This window comes from Heterodontus francisci, chromosome 6 (genome assembly GCF_036365525.1).
Source record: "Heterodontus francisci isolate sHetFra1 chromosome 6, sHetFra1.hap1, whole genome shotgun sequence".
NCBI lineage: Eukaryota > Metazoa > Chordata > Chondrichthyes > Heterodontiformes > Heterodontidae > Heterodontus > Heterodontus francisci.
This window is the reverse complement of record NC_090376.1, coordinates 58,227,003-58,248,452: the sequence shown is the minus strand read 5'-3', so window position 1 is coordinate 58,248,452 and position 21,450 is coordinate 58,227,003. Positions and strand designations below refer to the sequence as shown.

The window sequence follows — 21,450 nt, the reverse complement described above, 5'->3', positions numbered from 1 at the left end:
GCAAGAAAAAAGACAGGCGCAAAGGGAGAGCCAACTGTGTAACAGCCCTGACAAACAAATTTTTCTGCAGCACCTGTGGAAGAGCCTGTCACTCTAGAATTAGCCTTTATAGCCACTCCAGGCGCTGCTCCACACACCACTGACCACCTCCAGGCGCTTACCCATTGTATCTTGAGATAAGGAGGCCAAAGAGAAACTAAGAGAATTATCTTGGGGCTATGAAAAAGTACAACAAATGCTATCAGCCATTGTATTAGTTTTGAAGTGTAGTTACTGTCATTAGTCTTCGTAATATTTAACTGGAGGATGTTCTAACTCATTCATGACTTGGTGTCTTTCTGATGGAAATATAGACATCATGGTAGAGCTGAAATCTGAGGAAGAAAATCTGGATGTCATATATCTGGACGCTGACAGTCATGTAAAGCAGCTTCAATCAATCTTCAGACTAAACCAGGATCTTGATTAAACTGCATGAGTTGGAACTGGTCCAAGTCAATGCATCAATTGATATATTTTTACTCAAGGATTGAGTATGACTACAAAAATGATTTACAATTCAGAATTCATTTATTTTTAGGAGGACATTGTTCGTGCACTGCAATGACCTATGAAATCTTGATTTAAATATAGCCAAAGTGGATGGGATGAAAGTTTCATTGTTGGAAAGAAAGAATTTACATTTATTTAGTACCTTTCACAATGTCGTATAGTGCTTCACAGCTGATGTACTTTTGAAGTGTAGTCACTGGTGTAATGTAGGAAAATGTGGCAACCAATTTGTGTACAGCAAACAACAATGAAATAAATGACCAGATAATGTGTTCCCATGCTATTGGTTAAAGGATGAATGTTGACCAGGACACTAGGAGTACTCCCCTGCTCTTCGAATAATACCATGGGATCTTTTAAGGATCCTAAGTGAAATGAGTCTGGTTCGTCTCAACTCAATTCACAGTGAGCTTAAGCCCAGAGTGGAGAACTACTGCTTTTCAGCATAAAACTGGTGCTTTCATTCATAAAGTTTAAGGATTTCTGATGTAGCAAGTAGGATAAAATACCATAGTCAGAGTAAATGGAGTTACTCTGCATTTGACTGAGAATTTGTGTTAGCTTAACTGGTACATGGTACCAAAAGTGAAGATTCCCCAGTACAAAGCTTGGCAGGGACTAAAACCATCAAAAATATAATGGCATTTTTTTAATGGTACATGTGTGCAGATTGCTGTCATACTTGAGTGTTCAGCTCAATTTTGTTGCTAATCACTTTTATACTGAACAATGTCCTATTTTAGTCTTTAAGATGGTCTCTATAAAGAGGTACTCTACTTTCTCGTAAATGCTAACAAATTAATTTTCCAGACTTGAACCAATTTCAGAAGAACACCTCTCTGCGAAGGTCATTTGGTCAATTGCTCTAATTAACAGTGGCACGATGTATACTGCAACAGTGACCATTGATACAATTTCTGCCCAGGTTTACATGGAAGACATGTGCCATTTTTAAAATTCAAAGGTTATTGCTATTTTATTTTCCTTGATGCTGCTTCTGTTCTGCAAATTCTGAAATTGGGGATCTTCAGAACTGCAGTAATATTGTTATTTGAACAAGTATTTTTGCCTGTCACTTTTTAATCAAGATTTTATTCTTTTGGGGGGAAGACTTTTTTGTTTTTTACTGTTTACTGTAAGTCTAGTTCATAGTTGTGGTAATCCATCAAGAATTCATTAAATACATTGATCCAATAATTGCTGTCAAAATAGCAACCAGGCTAATGATGTTCGCTGTTATTTAAATGCAATGGCTATGCAACTTCTGGTGAGGGAGCATGAGCGATTAAACTTGGAAATCAAAAAGTTGCTGCTGGAGATGGGCCACCACTGTTAGCTTCATGAAAACGACATCTTGCTGTCTGGTTCACCAGTCAAATGCATTGAAAAGTGTGAAGTTCATAGATTTAAAGTGATTGGTAGAAAAATTAAAGGGGAGATGAGGAAAAACTTTTTCACCCAGAGGGTGGTGGGGGTCTGGAATTCACAGCCTGAAAGGGTAGTTGAGGCAGAGACTCTCAACTCATTCAAAAGGAGTCCAGATGTGCCCCTCAAGTACCGTAAGCTGCAGGGCTACGGACCAAATCCTGGAAGGTGGGATTAGGGTAGGTGGATCGTTTTATGGCCGGCACAGAAACGATGGGCTAAGTGGCCTCTTTCTGTGCCTTAAACTGTCTATGATTCCTGTACTTACACGATAAATACTAAGTAAACTTGCTCCAGAAAGTTGTCGTCATTTCGTCATTAAGGCCCCTTTTAACAATGTGATTGTTAATTACTGCTAATGAATCTTTCTGGCACTGAAAATTAGTTATAAATGCAGTGTCTCATTCTTTCAGATTTTAATTGTTGGAGATTTTTTTAAAAATTTGTTTTAAATTCTTTTTTTTTCCTCGCTCTCAATCTAATCTTTCTCTTTCTGTATCTGATTTGACATTGAATTCACCATTCTAACTTACACTTGCTTGTTCTGATTGTGCTGCTCATTTCACAATCCTTCAATCTGATTGGTTTAAGAAGCTACACAGTTGCTTGCCCTGTTCTCTTAAATTGGGAATGTCCTGTAGAGGGCGCCGCCCAGTTTCCATCGCGAACCTTCAGCAACTTGCAGTGCAAAATATCATGAATATTAAGTTGACAGGGGCAAATCTAACAATTGGCTTGCGCTGTCCGTTGCCCGGTCACAGGAATTTTTGGGCCAATATTTATCCAAGAGGTAATTTATAGAAGTCAAAGTTACTTGTATGTTGTTCATTTTTGTTGTTGTCTTGGGTAAATGTGTGCAATGAGTCCCAGACATGTATCTTCTATTCATAATGTCTTCCAAAAGGTATTTGAAAGGCCGCATGTTCTTGTAATCTGTTAAATGCAGAATATTTATTAAGCATTTTAAAGCAGCTGCATAAACAGGCAAACATAAATTCAGTATTCTGAAATTTTCTTTTAAGTGCTTCTCTAAATAACATGGTAATAAATTGAGACTTCAGCAAACCACCTCCACGTTGGAAACTATTGCAAGTTCTTCTGAAAGCTGTAAGCAGTTGGTTCTGAACAATTAAACTAGTGTACTATTAATGCATGCCTGTAAACACTGATAAAGTGACTATTGTATATTATACTTCTCACATCTGCAGCTGTCCTAATAATGGTCCTGTTAGTGAAGTATATTGTCAGTTGACTGCTATGACGTATTGAATATTGGGCCCTTTACTCAAGTCTTGAAATGAATGGTAAACATGCTCTTGGTTTACTGAATTGAACAGGATGCTGTATATCTGGAAGTGTGACTTTTCTGTCTTATCCTTTCAATTCTGCATTTTTGTCTTTGGTATATTTATTGTAATGTTTGTCTTTTCTGTCATGGAGCATTATTGATTCTTTCCATCAAACGGAAAAAGGAAACAAATCATTTTAATAGATTTTGTTTTCAGATACATCCTTTTTTCCATGCACATAGTATGAGCATTTAATTCAACTTTCAAGGTGATGGCTTGCCACATCAGCTAACTGCAAACCAATTTTACATAGTTAATGAAGGTTACTTGTCGACATGGTATAATCACCACCATATCGATATCCCATGGAAAGTTAATATCATAGTTAAAGATTTTTACTATAAGTTTCAACTGTAGTTTGTGTAATTTCTTACCTGTTCTCTGGAAGCATTATTTGCTTCACTTATTTTTGTATTGCATATAGAATTTAATGCCCATTTGGATTGTGATTCTTATTTAATTTTGTTCTCTCAAGGTATTAAGGTGGCTATTCTGTTTTGAAGAAAATATGAAGCCCAGTTAGGTAGTATTTCAGTGCATTGATCACAACTAATCCATTTTGTGACTTCCTCTTCAGGACTGACATTCTGTACAAGAAAACCAACTCTGTTAAATCTTCACAATTTGTTTATGTGAGCATGTACTAAAACACAAAACAACTGGTAAGGTTTAACACTTTAAAGCAACAGAACATCTTTACTCCAGCTGCAGTTCCTGTAAATGGACTGCATTTCGAAATGGCAATAAAAAGAAAAGTTGCAAATATTGGAAATCTAAATTAAAATGCTGGAAATACATAACAAATTAGTCAGCATCTGATAGGGAAAACATAAATTCTCATTTCAGATGGGGCCCTTCATCACAACTAAATTGTTTGTGAGCTGCCATTGATTGGGCATTTAAGAAGAACCTGATGATGGATAACAGAATGCTGTTATAAATAAATGCTGGCCTGGCCAGCAATGCCCACATCCCATGAATGAATTAAATAAAAGAAACATAAGAAATAAGGGCAGGAGTAGGCCATTTGACCCCTTGAACCTACTCTGCCATTCATTAAGATCATGGCTGATCTTCTACCTCAGCTACACCTTCCCACACAATCCCTATATCCCTTGATTCCCTTAGTATCCAAAAATCTATCGATCTCTGACTTAAATATAATCAACGACTGAGCATCCTCTGGGTACAGAATTTCTTAGATAAGGAGGCTAAAACTGTGCAGGGTACTCCAGGTGTGATCTTGCCAAAGCCCTATACAATTGCAGTAAGACGAATTTTACTCTTAGCTTTTATTACAAATGGATTGGAGGAAAACATGCCATTTGCTTTCTTAATTGTACCTGCATGTTAACTTTCTGTGATTCGTGTGCAAGGACATCCAGATCCCTCTGAATACCAGCATTTCCCAGTCTCGCTTTAACTTCTGCTTTTCTATTTTTCCCTTCAAAGTGGATAACTTCACATTTCTCTACATTATATTCCATCTACCACGTTCCTGTCCACTCTCTGAACCTGTCTAAATCCTTTTGCAGCCTCTTTGCACTCACTTCACAGCTTACTTTCCCACTTTTGTATCGTTGGCAAATTCGGATACACGACAGTGCCCTCATTTAAGTCATTGATGTAAGTTATTAATAGTATATAAATATATAAATAAAACATTCACATTGCTGGTGTGACAGATGTTTCCTGTTCTGAAGTATATTATTGAAGTAACAAAGAGTTTGACTGTTTATCTGCCTCACCCTGCTAATTAAAGATAAGTTAGTACTAAAATAGAAGCATTCCAATGCTAATTATTGTCATTTTCTTTAAGCATAAAATGTAACATAATATACCTATATAAAAACAGTATGGTGTATTGCAAAAATGGCACTCCATATGGGAAACAATGTTCTTTTGGGCCTCCTTATCTCGAGAGACAATGGATACGCGCCTGGAGGTGGTCAGTGATGAAATCTGTAATATTTTGGCTATGTATGTGTTCAATTAATAATATCACACCTTTAATTTAGTTTTTTTTAGCCAAACCTTTGAAATTCTTTATTGCTCTGAATTTCTTTTGTTTTCATTCACAAATATTTTTTTCAATAGTAAAATAACTGGAAGATTCTCTTCTCAACTTTTTTGATAGGCAGCAGCTCTGTTGCAGAGTTTTTCCGAATTATGAACAGACAATTTACGGATCACGAATGGAATGCAATCAGTATGGCAGGTGATGAATGGGCACAACTGGACATGTTTTACAGACACTGGGTATGTTTTATTTTTTAAAAATCATTTTATTTTAGCGAGTTTCAATATATCTTTTCATAATAAAGTTTCTGTCTGCACTTTTCTGATTGGTCAGTGGGTTGAATTGGCGAGCAGAGCCAGCTCACCAGAGAGATGAGGTCTACAGTGGATATGTTTAAGGTTTTCACACGTACAGAGAGAGGTAAGTTTAGTACACACTCACGAGACTACAATGTAAAATTGAGGGAGACTGATGTAAAATTTAGACAGTGTAATATTAAATAGAGAGGGCGTTTGAGATTAAATGTAGCCTATATAACATAGAGAGACAGAGGAAAATTTTATAAAATAAAGACTGATCACTATAAATATTTGGATTGCAGAGGTAGATTGGGATAAAAGAATTTTGGCATCATAGAAATTAAAGAAAAAATAGAGACTAAAGTAAAATATAATCAGTATAAAGAAAAAATAGAGACTAAAGTAAAATATAATCAGTATAATAGAAAATTAAGAGAGGCTGAAGTAAAATTTAATCAATCTAATATAAAATAGAGACACTCGGATGATGATGGGATAAGATCGCAGAGGGAGATGCATTTTAGAAATAGGACGACTTCTGTAGGGTTTGTAGGTCATGGTTTGCGAAGTGTTCTGATAGGTCCAGTGAAGCTTTGCACCTGTGGGCTGAGAGTTTTGTTGATTAGATATGGTAACATTTTGTTGTAACATTAAAGTACAGCATGCATTGAGCCAAAGTTTTTTGATGATTCAAAACAAGGCACCTGGTGAGTAGGGAAGATGTATTTTGGTGGGAAGTGCCTGGTGTGCATGGAGATGCATGAGGGAGAGCTTATGGTTATTGATACTGGAAAGATTTGGAAGCAGATTGAGGGAGAAAAGGTTTGACATTGCAGAATTTAAAGAAAAAATAGAGACCAAGGTAAAATATAATCAGCACAACAGATAATTGCAAGTAAAATTTAATCAATGTAATATAAAACAGAGAGACTGAGGTAAAATCTTCTATCATAATACGCAGTTTCTGTCTGTCCATGTTTTCTGATTGGTCAGTGGGTTGAATCGGTGGGCAGAACCTGGCACATGCACCTCACTTACTGGCCCCAGCTCTCGTTGCTCCCCGGCCTCAGTTTCTGGGTTGACACCCTAAGAGGAAAGTTGAATGTGTGAACCCCAGAGGCGTATAAAGGATAAAATGACATAAATACGGGGAGCCCAGAATGCTACTCTAATATTAGTCAGTTAGAAGATGAGGTTGCAAATTTTGGCCTTGGCTACTGGCTCCAGCCCCCAGCTCCCGCTGCTTCCTTACTGGCTGCAGGCCTTGCTTACTGGCCTGCTGCCCTCTCCACTCCCTGGCCTCACTTACTGGGGTCTGATGAGGGGAGACAGTAGGGTTGGGGGCCAGGGGAGACAGCATGGGAGGGAATTGGGGGGTGGGAACAATTTGGGAGGTGTGGAATTGGGTATGGGATGCAATGGGGATGGCATAGGAAGATGGGGTGGGGATGATATGAGAAGGATGAAAGGAATGGGGTGGAGATGGAATGCGAGGGATGGAATGGGGGTTTAAAGAGGTACTGTTGCAATAATACTAGTTTCACTGTAAATATTTTGTAGGTCTTTGTTTAGTATAGATAAAAACACAGCTTTACAAGTTCTGCGGTGTAGATTACAGTATACTTTTGTATTTGCAAGCAATGGATTGTATATTTATATTCTGGGGATGCTGCTACAAAGATAATGTTTACTAGTCTATTCACCTTTATTTAGTTTCCAGCTAAGTATAAATTTTATTATTTTAGATAAATGAATGGTAATGAGAGTATTGAAATGGTGATGGTAGTTTTAATCCCATATAAATTTCAACTAGGTCCTTGTTTCCAGGTACGATTATTAAATGTAATAAACTTTACTTTTTAGAACCAAGCAATTTTACAGCACAGTAATAGGTCAGTCAGCCCACTGTGTCTGTGCCAGCTCTCAGCTGGAACAATTCGGACCTTATCCCTTGCCTTGCTTTCTTGATGATCTTGTGTCTTTCTTTGTTTCAAATAAATATTCAGTTTCCCCTAAAAAATGCAATAGTCTCTGATTCAAAACTTCCCTGTAGCAAAGCATTCCATGCTCTAAGAACCCAGTATGTACAGTACAACATTTTCTCCTAACCTCCCACCTCACTTTTAGTGATAATGTTGAATTGATGATATATTGCCACTGCCTCCCCAACCAGAGGAAATAGTCTTTTCCTGTTCACTCCATAAATTTTCCTAGCTTAAAAGACTTCTATTAAAGCCCTTCTCTGCAACAGTTGAAATAGCCCTTGTACCTTATGTCTCTTCTCATCACTATAGTCTTCCATTCCTGGCATCATCTTGGTGAATCTGCTTTGTACACGGTTAATGCCTGTTCCATAACTGGACAACCAAAGCTGCACGCAGCTTCTCCAAGGATTTGTATAAATCGATCATTACTTCTTTACACTATTTATAAAACCCTAAATTGTATTTGTCTTTTTATGGCTTTATCTACCTACACTCTCACTTTCTGGAAATTATACATTTGATCCCCTAAGTCTTTATTTTATTTTATTTATTTATTTAGAGATACAGCACTGAAACAGGCCCTTCGGCCCACCAAGTTTGTGCTGACCATCAACCACCCATTAATCCTACATTAATTCCATATTCCCTACCACATCCCCACAATTCTCCTATCACCTACCTACACTAGGGGCAATTTACAATGGCCAATTTACCCATCAACCTGCAAGTCTTTGGCTGTGGGAGGAAACTGGAGCACCCGGCGGAAACCCACGCGGTCACAGGGAGAACTTGCAAACTCCACACAGGCAGTACCCAGAATTGAACCCAGGTCGCTGGAGCTTCATCCATGCCCTATAATTTTTTCCAATATGTATATACTCTCTTCCTTATTTTTTTTCTCCTACAATGAATTGCTTATCACTTATCCACATTAAATTGCATTTGCCATCTATCTGCCAATTCTGCCAAACTGACTTACAACCAGGTGAGAAAGGGGTCTAGGGTTCCCTCTCAACCTTCACCAGGTCTTACACACTGTTCTTTTAGCTCCCCCTTAGTGAATCCTTGTTCACTGCTTTCCAACTGTAAGGCAAAGAAACCAGCCAAACAGGTTTTCTTAGGTTTAAAGAAGAAAAGTTGAAATTTATTAAACTTAACCTCAAATTCGGTTAATGCCTACGGGTGCACGATGCACCGATGCTAGCATGCATACGTGATAAACACACATGCAGATAGAGACAGAAAAGAGCAGAAGAAATAAAGTGGAAAAGTTTGGGACAATATCTGAAGATGGTTTTGGTTACTGTCCTTCGAGCTTACTGTAAAATCCTTGATTGTAGGTAGATCTTGCTTTTCGTTGGGGTCCAGTATTATTCTTGAACTTTGTTCAATGTAGGAAACTTTTCTCTCTCAAGGTTCACATCTTCAGTGGATTTGGAGTTCCGTGAGAAAGAGATGGGTGCAGACAGGAGAGGTCTTTACAGTCCAAGAGCAAACAATCTATTTCTCTCAAACTGTCTGTACAATTCAGAAAAACTCAGGTTGCCCAGCAGGTTGGTCATGTGACTAACTGGTTTGACCACGTCTGTTTGTGGATTCCTGGAATATGAGCTTCCTCACCTTCAGTGTCTGGCGATCAAAGTCCATTGTGGGTTGAATGTGTCAGGGAATGGTCCTTTGTCTCCACAAGCACTCTCTGTTAGTGTGTAAATGTTTTTTCCAGCACGGCTGATCTGTTTGCTCACTCCAGCAACAGTTTAAAATCAATGTTCATATGACAAAATTAATATGCCTCATTCTTGGCAGGTGGAGATCTGCATGACACCGACTAAAAGCAAAATACTGCAGATGCTGGAAATCTGAAATAAAAACAGAAAGTGCTGGAAATACTCCGGTTTGGCACCATCTGTGGAGAGAGAAGTAGAGTTAACGTTTCAGGTCAGTGACCTTTCATCAGAACGTTGTGATAAAAGGTCACAGATCTGAAACGTTAACTCTGCTTCTCTCTCCACAGATGCTGCCAGACCTGCTGAATATTTCCAGCACTTTGTTTTTGTTTCTGCCAAACTGACTATTCCTGAAGCATTTTATGCTCCTACCCACTGTTTACCAAACCTCATATCTTCAGCAACGTTTGCAAATTTTGAGATTTGTTTTTGTGATATATACATCCAAATCATCTATATATACTGAGAACAAAAGTGGACTCAGCATTGTATTCCTTAGATGCATCACTTCTAATCATTTTCTAATTCAAACAACATCCATTTATGGCGGGCAGCCATAAAGACAGGGCTAAATTGTGGCCAGTCGAAGAGACTTAGTAGTTGGCAGGAAAAAAGACAGAGGCGCAAGGGGAGAGCCAACTGTGCAACAGCCCCGACAAACAAATTTCTCTGTAGCACCTGTGGAAGAGCCTGTCACGCCAGAATTGGCCTTTATAGCCACTCCAGGCGCTGCTTCACAAACCACTGACCACCTCCAGGCGCGTATCCACCTCCAGGCGCGTATCCATTGTCTCTCGAGATAAGGTGGCCCAAAAGAATACTGAGAACAAAAGTGGACTCAGCATTGTATTCCTTAGATGCATCACTTCTAATCATTTTCTAGTTCAAGCAACATCCATTTACTCTTATTGTTTCATGTCCGTTAACCAACTTTCTACCCATGTCATTACACTTAATCTTGTACCATATATGTGAATTTCTTTTAACAAGCCTCTTGAAACTCCTTAACAACTGCCTTCTGAAAATCCATATAAGACCACTCCTATTGCACTCCCTTTGTCTAGCCAGTCACTTCAAAAAATTATGTAATTTTGTCAAACTCAACTTGTCTTTAACATATTTGCCCTGCTTTCCTTGATTAACTTATACATTTATAAATCCTTATTAATTTGATTTTGAATTATGATTGTTAAGAGCTTGCCTTCAATGTCAGCCATTGCTCAGTTGTTAACATTCTCCCTCTGAGTCAGAAGGTTATGGGTTTCAAGTCCCACTGCAGGACTTGAGCACACAAATCAAGGTGGATACTCCAATGCAGTACTGAAAGAGTGCTGCACTGTTAGGCTGCTGCCTTTCAAATGAGATGTTGAAATGAGACCTCATCTGCCTACTCAGGTGGACATAAAAGAACTCATGGCACGATTTTGAAGAGCAGGGAATTTACCCCAGGTCAACATTTATCCCTAAATCAATATCACATTAACAGATTATCTGCTCGTTGTATTGCTGTTTGTGGGAGTTTGCTGTGTGCAAATTGGCTTCCAGGTTTCCTACATTATAATAGTGACTACACTTCAGAAATACTCCATTGGCTGTAAAGCGCTTTGGGACATCTGGTGGTCATGAAAGGCGCTATATAAATTCAAGTCTTTCAATTGAGATTTGACTAACTGCTCTATAGTTACTCAGTTTATTCTTCTTGCCCTTCTTGAAGAAGGGCAATGCATCTATTGGCTCTCCAGTCCCACAGCATAATTTACATATTTAAGGATGATTGAAATATTATAGCCAGAGTCTCTGCTATTTCTTCTTGGACATCAATCAACAACTACCTGTAGTTATATGTACCAACAGCCAAGGGTACAAACATGGATAAAAGAGCTGAATTCCAGAGGTGAGGGGAGAGTGACTGCCCTTGACATCAAGGCTGCATTTCCCTTAGTGTGGCATAAAGGAGCCCTAGCGAAATTGAAGTCAATGGGAATCGGGTGGTGGGGGGGGAAGTTCTCCATTGGCTGGAGTCCTATCTAGTATAAAGAAGGATGATTGTGGTTGTTGGAGGCCGGTCATCTCAGCCCCAGGACATCACTGCAGGAGTTTCTCAAGATAGTGTCCTCGGCCTAACCATCTTCAGCTGCTTCATCAATGACCTTCCCTCCATCATACAGTCAGAAATGAGGATGTTCGCTGATGATTTCACAGTGTTTAGTACCGTTCACAACTCCTCAGATACTGAATCGGTCAGTGCCCGCATACAGCAAGACCTTGACAACATTCAGGCTTGGGCTGATAAGTGGCAAGTAACATGCGCACCACTCAAGTACCAGGCAATGACCATCTCCAACAAAAGAGATTCTAACCATCTCCCCTTGACGTTTAACGGCATTACCTTCGCTGAATCCCTCACCATCAACATCCTGGGGGATTGCTATTGATCAGAAACTTAACTAGACCAGTAATATAAATACTGTGGCTACAAGAGCAGGTCAGGCAGGCGTTGGGAATTCTGCGGCGAATAATTAATATCCTGACTCCCCTAAGCCTGTCCACCATCTACGAGGCATAAGTCAAGAGTGTGATGAAAGACTTCCCACTTGCCTGGATGATTGCAATTGCAACAACACTCAACGAACTCGATACCATCCAGGGCAAAGCAGCCCGCTTGATTAGCACCCCATTCACCACCTTATTCACTTCCTCCATCCCCGGTGCACAGTGGCAGCAGTGTGTACCATCAACAAGATACGCTGCAGCACCTCGCCAAACCTCCTTCAACAACACCTAGATCCACAACCTGTATCACCGAGAAGGACAGAGGCAGCAGATGCATGTGAACACCATCACCTGCAAGTTCCCCTCCAGACCATATACCCTCCTGACTTGGAACTATATCGCTGTTCCTTCACTGTCACTGGGTCAAAATCCTGGAACTCCCTTCCTAACCACAGTGGGCATACCTACACCACATGACCTGTAGCAGTTCAAGAAGGCGGTTCACCACCACCTTTTCCAGGGCAATTGGGGATGGGCAACAAATGCTGGCTTTGCCTGCGATGCTCATATCCCATGAACAAATTTTTAAAAATTGCTATCAGGATCCAGTAACATCCATCTTCAGTTTTGTTGATTTTTCCAGAAGTAATTTTTATTCTCCATTATCCCCAACAATTGTGTTTTTCATATCTTCCTCTAGTACACCTTTGTGCTCCTTACACCATCATTTGCTGCAAAATTTAATGGTTCTGCCGTACTTTCATCTCTGCAACTACTCCTTCATCCCTCAGGGTACTGTCCTCTCTAGCTTTTTTTTAACTTTTCTTATTATAAAAATTATTTTTCCTTTTTATATTATCTGCTTGTCTGCTTTCATGTTCTGTTTTAGTCCTTCCAATCTTCCTTTTCACTTCCCTACTACACTTTCAAAATTCCTCATGATTATCTTTAGTAATGTTAGCCCTTTATCATATACTTTTTTTTCCTCTGATTCGATTTAGTTTTAATTGCTTTAAACATTTTTGGTGTAATTTCAACGCATAATTTGGAAAGATAATTTCTTGTGGCTATTCACGTCAGTTCTTAGCCCCAAAATTAATCCCCACTGAATTCCCTCATGCTTTTTGGCCCTTTCGACAATTCATTCATTGATTCCAGAGTAAGCTAATCTAAATGTATGATTGTGAAGGCCAGTGGCGCTGCAGCTTCCAGTTTCCTCTTGCAAAACACTCACGGTAATTTCGGCTGAAATTATAATGTGCAGCTGTTGCCAGCATACTGTTATGGACAAGTCATAAGCGGTGTGGGTGATTCCCACTGTTCACCTCCACAATCGTGTTTTGTTAAAATAATGCTTTAGCCCCTGATTGTCTTTTGGGTCAAATAAACAGGCAAATGACAGGTTTTCTCGTAGATTTTTTTTTAAAAAAGTAACTTTTTAAGCAAATCCTAAAATGATTGCAAACTCTCACACTCCTGCATTCACACATACATACACAAGAACAGATAAAGAAAAATGGCTAAGAGGTGGTTTAAAGTTCCAAGTGAGGTAAGTGTTTGTGGTTGACAGAAGATTATTCAGACCTCTTGGGAGGAAAAGTCTTTTTTTTTTAAAGTTGCAGGCCTGATTATTCGCGGTCTTGAACTTGGGAGGTATTATAGAGCTCTAGTGGTTGTAATACAGCCCAAAGCTGGTGGTATATAGTTTGTTATCTTCACAGATAGTTAGTCTCAAAGTCACTTTGTGATGTCTCTGCAGTGGTTCCTTTCTTCCCTGCTGGGTTTTTTGAACAGGCTTTCTGTGATGTTGGCTTGATCTCTCTTCCCCTCCCCCCCCCCCCCCCTTCAGAGAGCAACCTTTTTAAGGTAAAAAAATCTATCGCATTAGTTTCTCAAGAGACACAGGGCCCTCTCACCTGTTGTGGACCACACAATGGGCTAAGGTATGACAACCATGGCCATCGTTTAATGTTTGAGAATTTTTTTTTTAGAGATACAGCACTGAAACAGGCCCTTCGGCCCACCGAGTCTGTGCCAACCATCAACCACCCATTTATACTAATCCTACACTAATCCCATATCCCTACCACATCCCCACCTGTCCCTATATTCCCCTACCACCTACCTATACTCGGGGCAATTTATAATGGCCAATTTACCTATCAACCTGCTAGTCTTTGGCTGTGGGAGGAAACCGGAGCACCCGGCGAAATCCCACGCAGACACAGGGAGAACTTGCAAACTCCACACAGGCAGTACCCAGAATTGAACCCGGGTCGCTGGAGCTGTGAGGCTGCGGTGCTAACCGCTGTGCCGCCCATCTGTTATGATGTTGCTGCTTCACACCTTATTCGTCTTGATTTGTCTGAGGCAGACTGTCTCCAGCATCCTCTGTTAATCCATTCATGTTGGTCGGAGTCATTAATATGCAATACCTCCTTTCAATTTCAAAGGGGTTCTTCCCAGAGTTATGTCAGACGAGGCTAATGAGCCTCATCTTTGTGGACGAGTGGCCGGTACTCCATTTTGACTGTGTATAAGTGTCCACGTTTTGTGATTTTGTTTAGCAGTTGACATTTTAAATTCATAATTCTTCCATTTCATTGTTTATTTCATCACAGCTCCTTCTGTGCATGACAATAGCTGAGACAAACAAAAGTAAGCAGTTTGAGCTTGAACTGGGTGTCCTTGTTCATGAGTCACTAAAAGCTAGCATGCAGGTGCGGAAAGCAAATGGTATGTAGGCCTTCATCACAAGGGATTTTGAGTACAGGAGTAAAGAAATCTTGCTGCAATTGTATAGAGCCTTGGTAAGACCAAGTGTACAGTTTTGGTATCCTCCTGTAAGGAAGGATATACTTGCTACAGATGGAGTGCAACGGAGGTTCACAAGACTAATCCCTGAGATAGTGGAATGTCTTCTGAGAAGAGATTGAGGAAACTGGGCCTGTATTCTCTAGCGTTTCGAAGAATGAGGGGTGATCTTATTGAAACTTGCAAAATTCTTACAGGGCGTGACAGGGTGGATGTAGATGGAATGTTTCCCTGGTTGGTGAGTCTAGAACCAGGGGAAATAGTCTCGGATTACGGGGTAGGCAATTTAAGACTTGAGATGAGGAGGAATTTCTTCACTGAGGATGGTGAACCTTTTGGAATTCTGTACCCCAGAAGGCTTTGGAAATTCAATCATTGAGCATGTTCAAGACAAATTGATAAATATTTGGATACTAATGACTAATGATCCGGATGAAACTGACGAGCACAGCTGCCGATACTTCAATCTCCGATCCTGCTGTCTTCACAGTCCAGAGTGTCTGCAGCCACGGCATGCGGTAAGTCCATTGAGGTGAAGAAGGAGCTGCGGGACCCGAGAGAAGTCCTGTGAAAAGGTGCCCCGAACACCCAAAACATCCACGAACGGCCCCCCCGGCCGCAACTTCAAAGCGCCCGCGGGAGATGGCTCGGAGAGCATCTGCAGCGCACTGTCGGCAATGCTGCATGCCTTTATTTAAACCACTGCAAAAAAAAAACCCTTAGCAAATGTAATCACCTCTAAGTCTGCCAAATGATGCTTCACCTCCCGAAGGACGTGGATGAGCTTTCCGGACGTCGATGGTGGGCACTGAGGAAATGGCTTATTACCTGCACCAGATTCCAACCCCCTCCCCCCCCCTTTACCCCCCTTCCACCCCCCCCACCCCCGTCCCCTTCCCTGCTCCACCCTCTCAGCTCACCCCCTCACAACCCCGTCCCAGCCCGCCCCCCCCTCGCACCATCTTCACCCCGCACCCCCTTCCCCTGCACCCCCCCCCCCACCCCCTCCCTCTACCCCTCCCCCTTGCATCCCCTCCTCCCACTGGCACCATCCTACACCTGTGTAGGGGCCCCAACAACCCCACTGCCTTGTGGGCGTCTCGGGAGAGACCAAGGCTAAGGGAGTAAACCCTAACAGAAAATCCGGAGCGGAACCCCGTAGGCGGTCATGTGTCACCTTTGGCATGTTTCCGGCAGTTCCTGCAGCCATACTGGTGCCAAACGTCGTGTCCTGCACTCCTTTGGACCCCACCAGAAAGGCCGAGAGGGGGGTTTTGACGACTGGGCAACTCTCAACCTCCATAAATTTGCCCAGGCATGCGCCATGGAGAGGTCACTCCATAGTTGCCTCACAGCGACTAAAACAACACGGAAGGCAGCAGTTACGGGTTATAAGTCCAGATAAATTGGCGTAGAAACTGGGCGCCACGGGTTGCCTTTGTCGGTGGGAGAGGTCATTGCACCTCACTGGACAGCTACCGCCCGCCTCAAACCGGGCAGCCCCCGGTCAATAAGGTTCTGTCCCGCCACAGTCTGCCTGCTTCAATGGGTGCTTGGAGCTCAGGGTCATTGCCCGAAAGGTGGACTGATACACCGCACCAAACAACATGAAAAAAGGAAAGAAGGTACCAGCCCTTCGCTTTGCAAGCTGGAACGTCAGAACTATGTGTCCTGGCCTGTCGGAAGACCTTACACAAATCAACGATTCTCGGAAGACCGCCATCATTAACAACGAGCTCAGTAGATTCAATGTGGACATTGCAGCACTTCAGGAGACTCGCCTCCCCGCGAGTGGCTCTCTAGCAGAGCAAGACTACACCTTCTGGCAGGGCAGGGATCCTGAAGAACCAAGACAGCATGGAGTGGGCTTCGCCATCAGAAACTCCTTGCTCAGCATGATAGAGCCTCCCTCAAATGGCTCGGAACGCATACTGTCCACCCGACTGCTCACCACCTCTGGTCCAGTACACCTACTCAGCATCTATGCTCCAACACTCTGCTCCGCACCTGAAGCTAAAGACCAGTTCTATGAACAACTCCATAACATCATTAGCAGCATCCCCAACACCGAACACCTATTCCTGCTGGGGGACTTTAATGCCAGGGTTGGGGCCGACCATGACTCATGGCCCTCCTGCCTTGGGCGCTATGGCGTTGGAAGGATGAATGAGAACGGGCAGAGACTGCTTGAGTTGTGTACCTATCATAACCTCTGCATCACCAACTCGTTCTTTCACACTAAACCCTGTCACCAGGTTTCATGGAGGCACCCAAGATCACGTCGTTGGCACCAGCTAGACCTCATTGTCACAAGGCGAGCCGCCTTAAACAGTGTTCAAATCGCACGCAGCTTCCACAGTGCGGACTGCGACACCGACCACTCCCTGGTGTGCAGCAAGGTTAGACTCAGACCAAAGAAGTTGCATCATTCCAAGCAGAAGGGCCACCCGCGCATCAACACGAGCAGAATTTCTCACCCACAGCTGTTACAAAAATTTCTAAATTCACTTGTAACAGCCCTTCAAAACACTCCCACAGGGGATGCTGAGACCAAGTGGGCCCACATCAGAGACGCCATCTATGAGTCAGCTTTGACCACCTACGGCAAAAGTGCGAAGAGAAATGCAGACTGGTTTCAATCTCATAATGAAGAGCTGGAACCTGTCATAGCCGCTAAGCGCATTGCACTTTTGAACTACAAGAAAGCCCCCAGCGATTTAACATCCGCAGCACTTAAAGCAGCCAGAAGTACTGCACAAAGAACAGCTAGGCGTTGCGCAAACGACTACTGGCAACACCTATGCAGTCATATTCAGCTGGCCTCAGACACCGGAAACATCAGAGGAATGTATGATGGCATGAAGAGAGCTCTTGGGCCAACCATCAAGAAGATCACCCCCCTCAAATCTAAATCGGGGGACATAATCACTGACCAACGCAAACAGATGGACCGCTGGGTTGAGCACTACCTAGAACTGTACTCCAGGGAGAATGCTGTCACTGAGACTGCCCTCAATGCAGCCCAGCCTCTACCAGTCATGGATGAGCTGGACATACAGCCAACCAAATCGGAACTCAGTGATGCCATTGATTCCCTAGCCAGCGGAAAAGCCCCTGGGAAGGACAGCATTACCCCTGAAATAATCAAGAGTGCCAAGCCTGCTATACTCTCAGCACTACATGAACTGCTATGCCTGTGCTGGGACGAGGGAGCAGTACCCCAGGACATGCGCGATGCCAACATCATCACCCTCTATAAAAACAAAGGTGACCGCGGTGACTGCAACAACTACCGTGGAATCTCCCTGCTCAGCATAGTGGGGAAAGTCTTTGCTCGAGTCGCTCTGAACAGGCTCCAGAAGCTGGCCGAGCGCGTCTACCCTGAGGCACAGTGTGGCTTTCGTGCAGAGAGATCGACTATTGACATGCTGTTCTCCCTTCGTCAGATACAGGAGAAATGCCGTGAACAACAGATGCCCCTCTACATTGCTTTCATTGATCTCACCAAAGCCTTTGACCTCGTCAGCAGACGTGGTCTCTTCAGACTACTAGAAAAGATCGGATGTCCACCAAAGCTACTAAGCATCATCACCTCATTCCATGACAATATGAAAGGCACAATTCAACATGGTGGCTCCTCATCAGAGCCCTTTCCTATCCTGAGTGGTGTGAAACAGGGCTGTGTTCTCGCACCCACACTTTTTGGGATTTTCTTCTCCCTGCTGCTTTCACATGCGTTCAAATCCTCTGAAGAAGGAATTTTCCTCCACACAAGATCAGGGGGCAGGTTGTTCAACCTTGCCCGTCTAAGAGCGAAGTCCAAAGTACGGAAAGTCCTCATCAGAGAACTCCTCTTTGCTGACGATGCTGCTTTAACATCTCACACTGAAGAATGCCTGCAGAGTCTCATCGACAGGTTTGCGTCTGCCTGCAATGAATTTGGCCTAACCATCAGCCTCAAGAAAACGAACATCATGGGGCAGGATGTCAGAAATGCTCCATCCATCAATATTGGCGACCACGCTCTGGAAGTGGTTCAAGAGTTCACCTACCTAGGCTCAACTATCACCAGTAACCTGTCTCTAGATGCAGAAATCAACAAGCGCATGGGTAAGGCTTCCACTGCTATGTCCAGACTGGCCAAGAGAGTGTGGGAAAATGGCGCACTGACACGGAACACAAAAGTCCGAGTGTATCAGGCCTGTGTCCTCAGTACCTTGCTCTACGGCAGCGAGGCCTGGACAACGTATGCCAGCCAAGAGCGACGTCTCAATTCATTCCATCTTCGCTGCCTTCGGAGAATACTTGGCATCAGGTGGCAGGACTATATCTCCAACACAGAAGTCCTTGAAGCGGCCAACACCCCCAGCTTATACACACTACTGAGTCAGCGGCGCTTGAGATGGCTTGGCCATGTGAGCCGCATGGAAGATGGCAGGATCCCCAAAGACACATTGTACAGCGAGCTCGCCACTGGTATCAGACCCACCGGCCGTCCATGTCTCCGTTATAAAGACGTCTGCAAACGCGACATGAAATCGTGTGACATTGATCACAAGTCGTGGGAGTCAGTTGCCAGCATTCGCCAGAGCTGGCGGGCAGCCATAAAGACAGGGCTAAACTGTGGCGAGTCGAAGAGACTTAGTAGTTGGCAGGAAAAAAGACAGAGGCGCAAGGGGAGAGCCAACTGTGCAACAGCCCCAACAAACAAATTTCTCTGCAGCACCTGTGGAAGAGCCTGTCACTCCAGAATTGGCCTTTATAGCCACTCCAGGCGCTGCTTCACAAACCACTGACCACCTCCAGGCGCGTATCCATTGTCTCTCGAGATAAGGAGGCCCAAAGAACCAAGAATGACATCAAAGGGATATGGGGATAGCACGGTTGAGGTAGATGATCAGCCAAGATCTAATTGAATGGTGGAGCAGGCTCGACATGCTGAATGGCCAACTCCTGCTCCTATATTCCTATGAATTGTACTAGTGATACCTTTAGCTGAAACACTTTTTACAGCAATTGCTTTTCTTCCCTTCCCATTTTGTCTTCACACACATACACATACATGCACTTGCTTCTGACAGTCTGAGCCCAGAAAATGATTTTCAAGAAACTTCCCCCGCCCACCCCCACCAATAGTAAGGCTTTCTTAGGAGCAAGTATGGCATTATCTATGGACATACCTTTATATGCCATTGTCAGGAATGTGATGGAATTCTCTCCACTTGTCTGACTGAGCGTGGCTCCAGCAATACTCTGGAAGCTTGGCACTATCCAGGACAAAGCTGCCCATCGACCACCTTAAGCATTCACTTCCTCCACCACCGACACACACTGGCAGCAGTGTGTACCATATACAAGATCCACTGCAACAACTCACCATGCCTCCTTCGACGGCACCTTCCAAACCCATGGCCTCTTCTACCTAGCAGGGCAAGGACAACAGATGCATGGGAGTACCATCACCTGCAAGTTCTCCTCCAAGTCACACACTATCCTGACTTGGAAATATATCACCATTCCTTCACTGTCGCTGGGTCAACAACCTGCAACTCCCTTCCTAACAGCCCCGTTGATGTACCCATACCAGATGGACTGCAGCGGTTCAAGAAGGCAGCTCACCACCACCTTCTCGAGGGCAATTAGGGATGGGCAACAAATGCTGACCTTGCCAGCAATGCCCACATCCCATGAAAGAATGAAAAATAATTTTCAGAGAGGAGGACCAGCGCACAGGATAGAAAAAAAGAGACTTGGGCTGTATTTACTGCAAGGAGAATCAGAGGATACCTTATCATTCGAATTTTCTGTGTAACACAGTCTGCCTTTGACATCAGAGCCTTACCTCCGTCCCCTTTTCACATGAAGGAGCATTCTTCCAATCCCATCCTAGAACATGACTACGCTTTGCCCCAAAATGATTGTGCCAAAAATCATCTCTTAATTTAATAAATCAGCATCAAATCAGTGTACCCATTCCTGTATGACTCTAAACTCCTTGATTAACAAATCATGATGTCAGTGCACATTCTATTTTGTTACAGTAAAGTTCAAAGTACACCTACACTTGGCTGCTCATGTTCTACAAAAGGCTCATAGAGCAGAGTTAGCCCTCCTCTCATGGCAGTTTATTCCTGGCCAGGAGCTGCTGCTGGCTGCATTTCCTAAAAAACAGGAATGTCAAGTTCATAGTCCTCTCCAAACTGAAACTACATTGCAGTTATAGTGCTATATCATATCGCTCTATATTACTAATGCTTAAAACTCTTCAAATTTGTTTTGGCTATTTTGTGAATACCACTCGATCCTAGCTCCAGTTATTAAGGTTTAAACTTTTTCTTTCTGCAGGAATTTGTCACTGAAGAAATTGCGTAGAATTGTGTAGATGAGCAATTTGTATTTATTCATTCAATGTTACACTGATTACACTTGTCTCCTCCAAATTATTGAATATTGAAAGAGCATTTCTGCTATCCTGCTTTAAGTGCTGGTAATTGAACACAAACCTTGTAAGGAACTTTTGCTTTTAGAAACATTTTAATTTGTTTTGCTGCAGAAATAATAATGGCCAATAATTGTTTTTGTTTGTCATTTATTACATGATCTGTTCAGAAGGTCTGTAAAAGAAGATCTGTTTAGGTCTTTAACAAATTATGTATGATGATTCTGCCTCAGGAGTATCAGAAATTTAGATAAAAAATATTTTTGGAAACGTTATGTACTTTGAATCTGAAAAGCTTTATAAAAAATAAAGTTTCAAATCACAGCAGTTAGCATCTGAAGAACATT

The 21,450-nt window shown here is 42.6% G+C and overlaps 1 protein-coding gene across 3 annotated transcripts in view; it reads left to right on the top strand.

Moving 5' to 3' along the window:
• Nucleotides 1–21,450, top strand: part of aasdhppt (aminoadipate-semialdehyde dehydrogenase-phosphopantetheinyl transferase) — a 73,397-nt gene that overhangs the window by 26,874 nt on the left and 25,073 nt on the right. For all 3 annotated transcript variants that reach the window (XM_068033744.1, XM_068033746.1, XM_068033745.1), the window contains exon 3: nucleotides 5,464–5,585. In XM_068033744.1, the coding sequence (XP_067889845.1) occupies nucleotides 5,464–5,585 (122 nt within the window). The remainder of the gene's footprint in view (nucleotides 1–5,463; nucleotides 5,586–21,450) is intronic.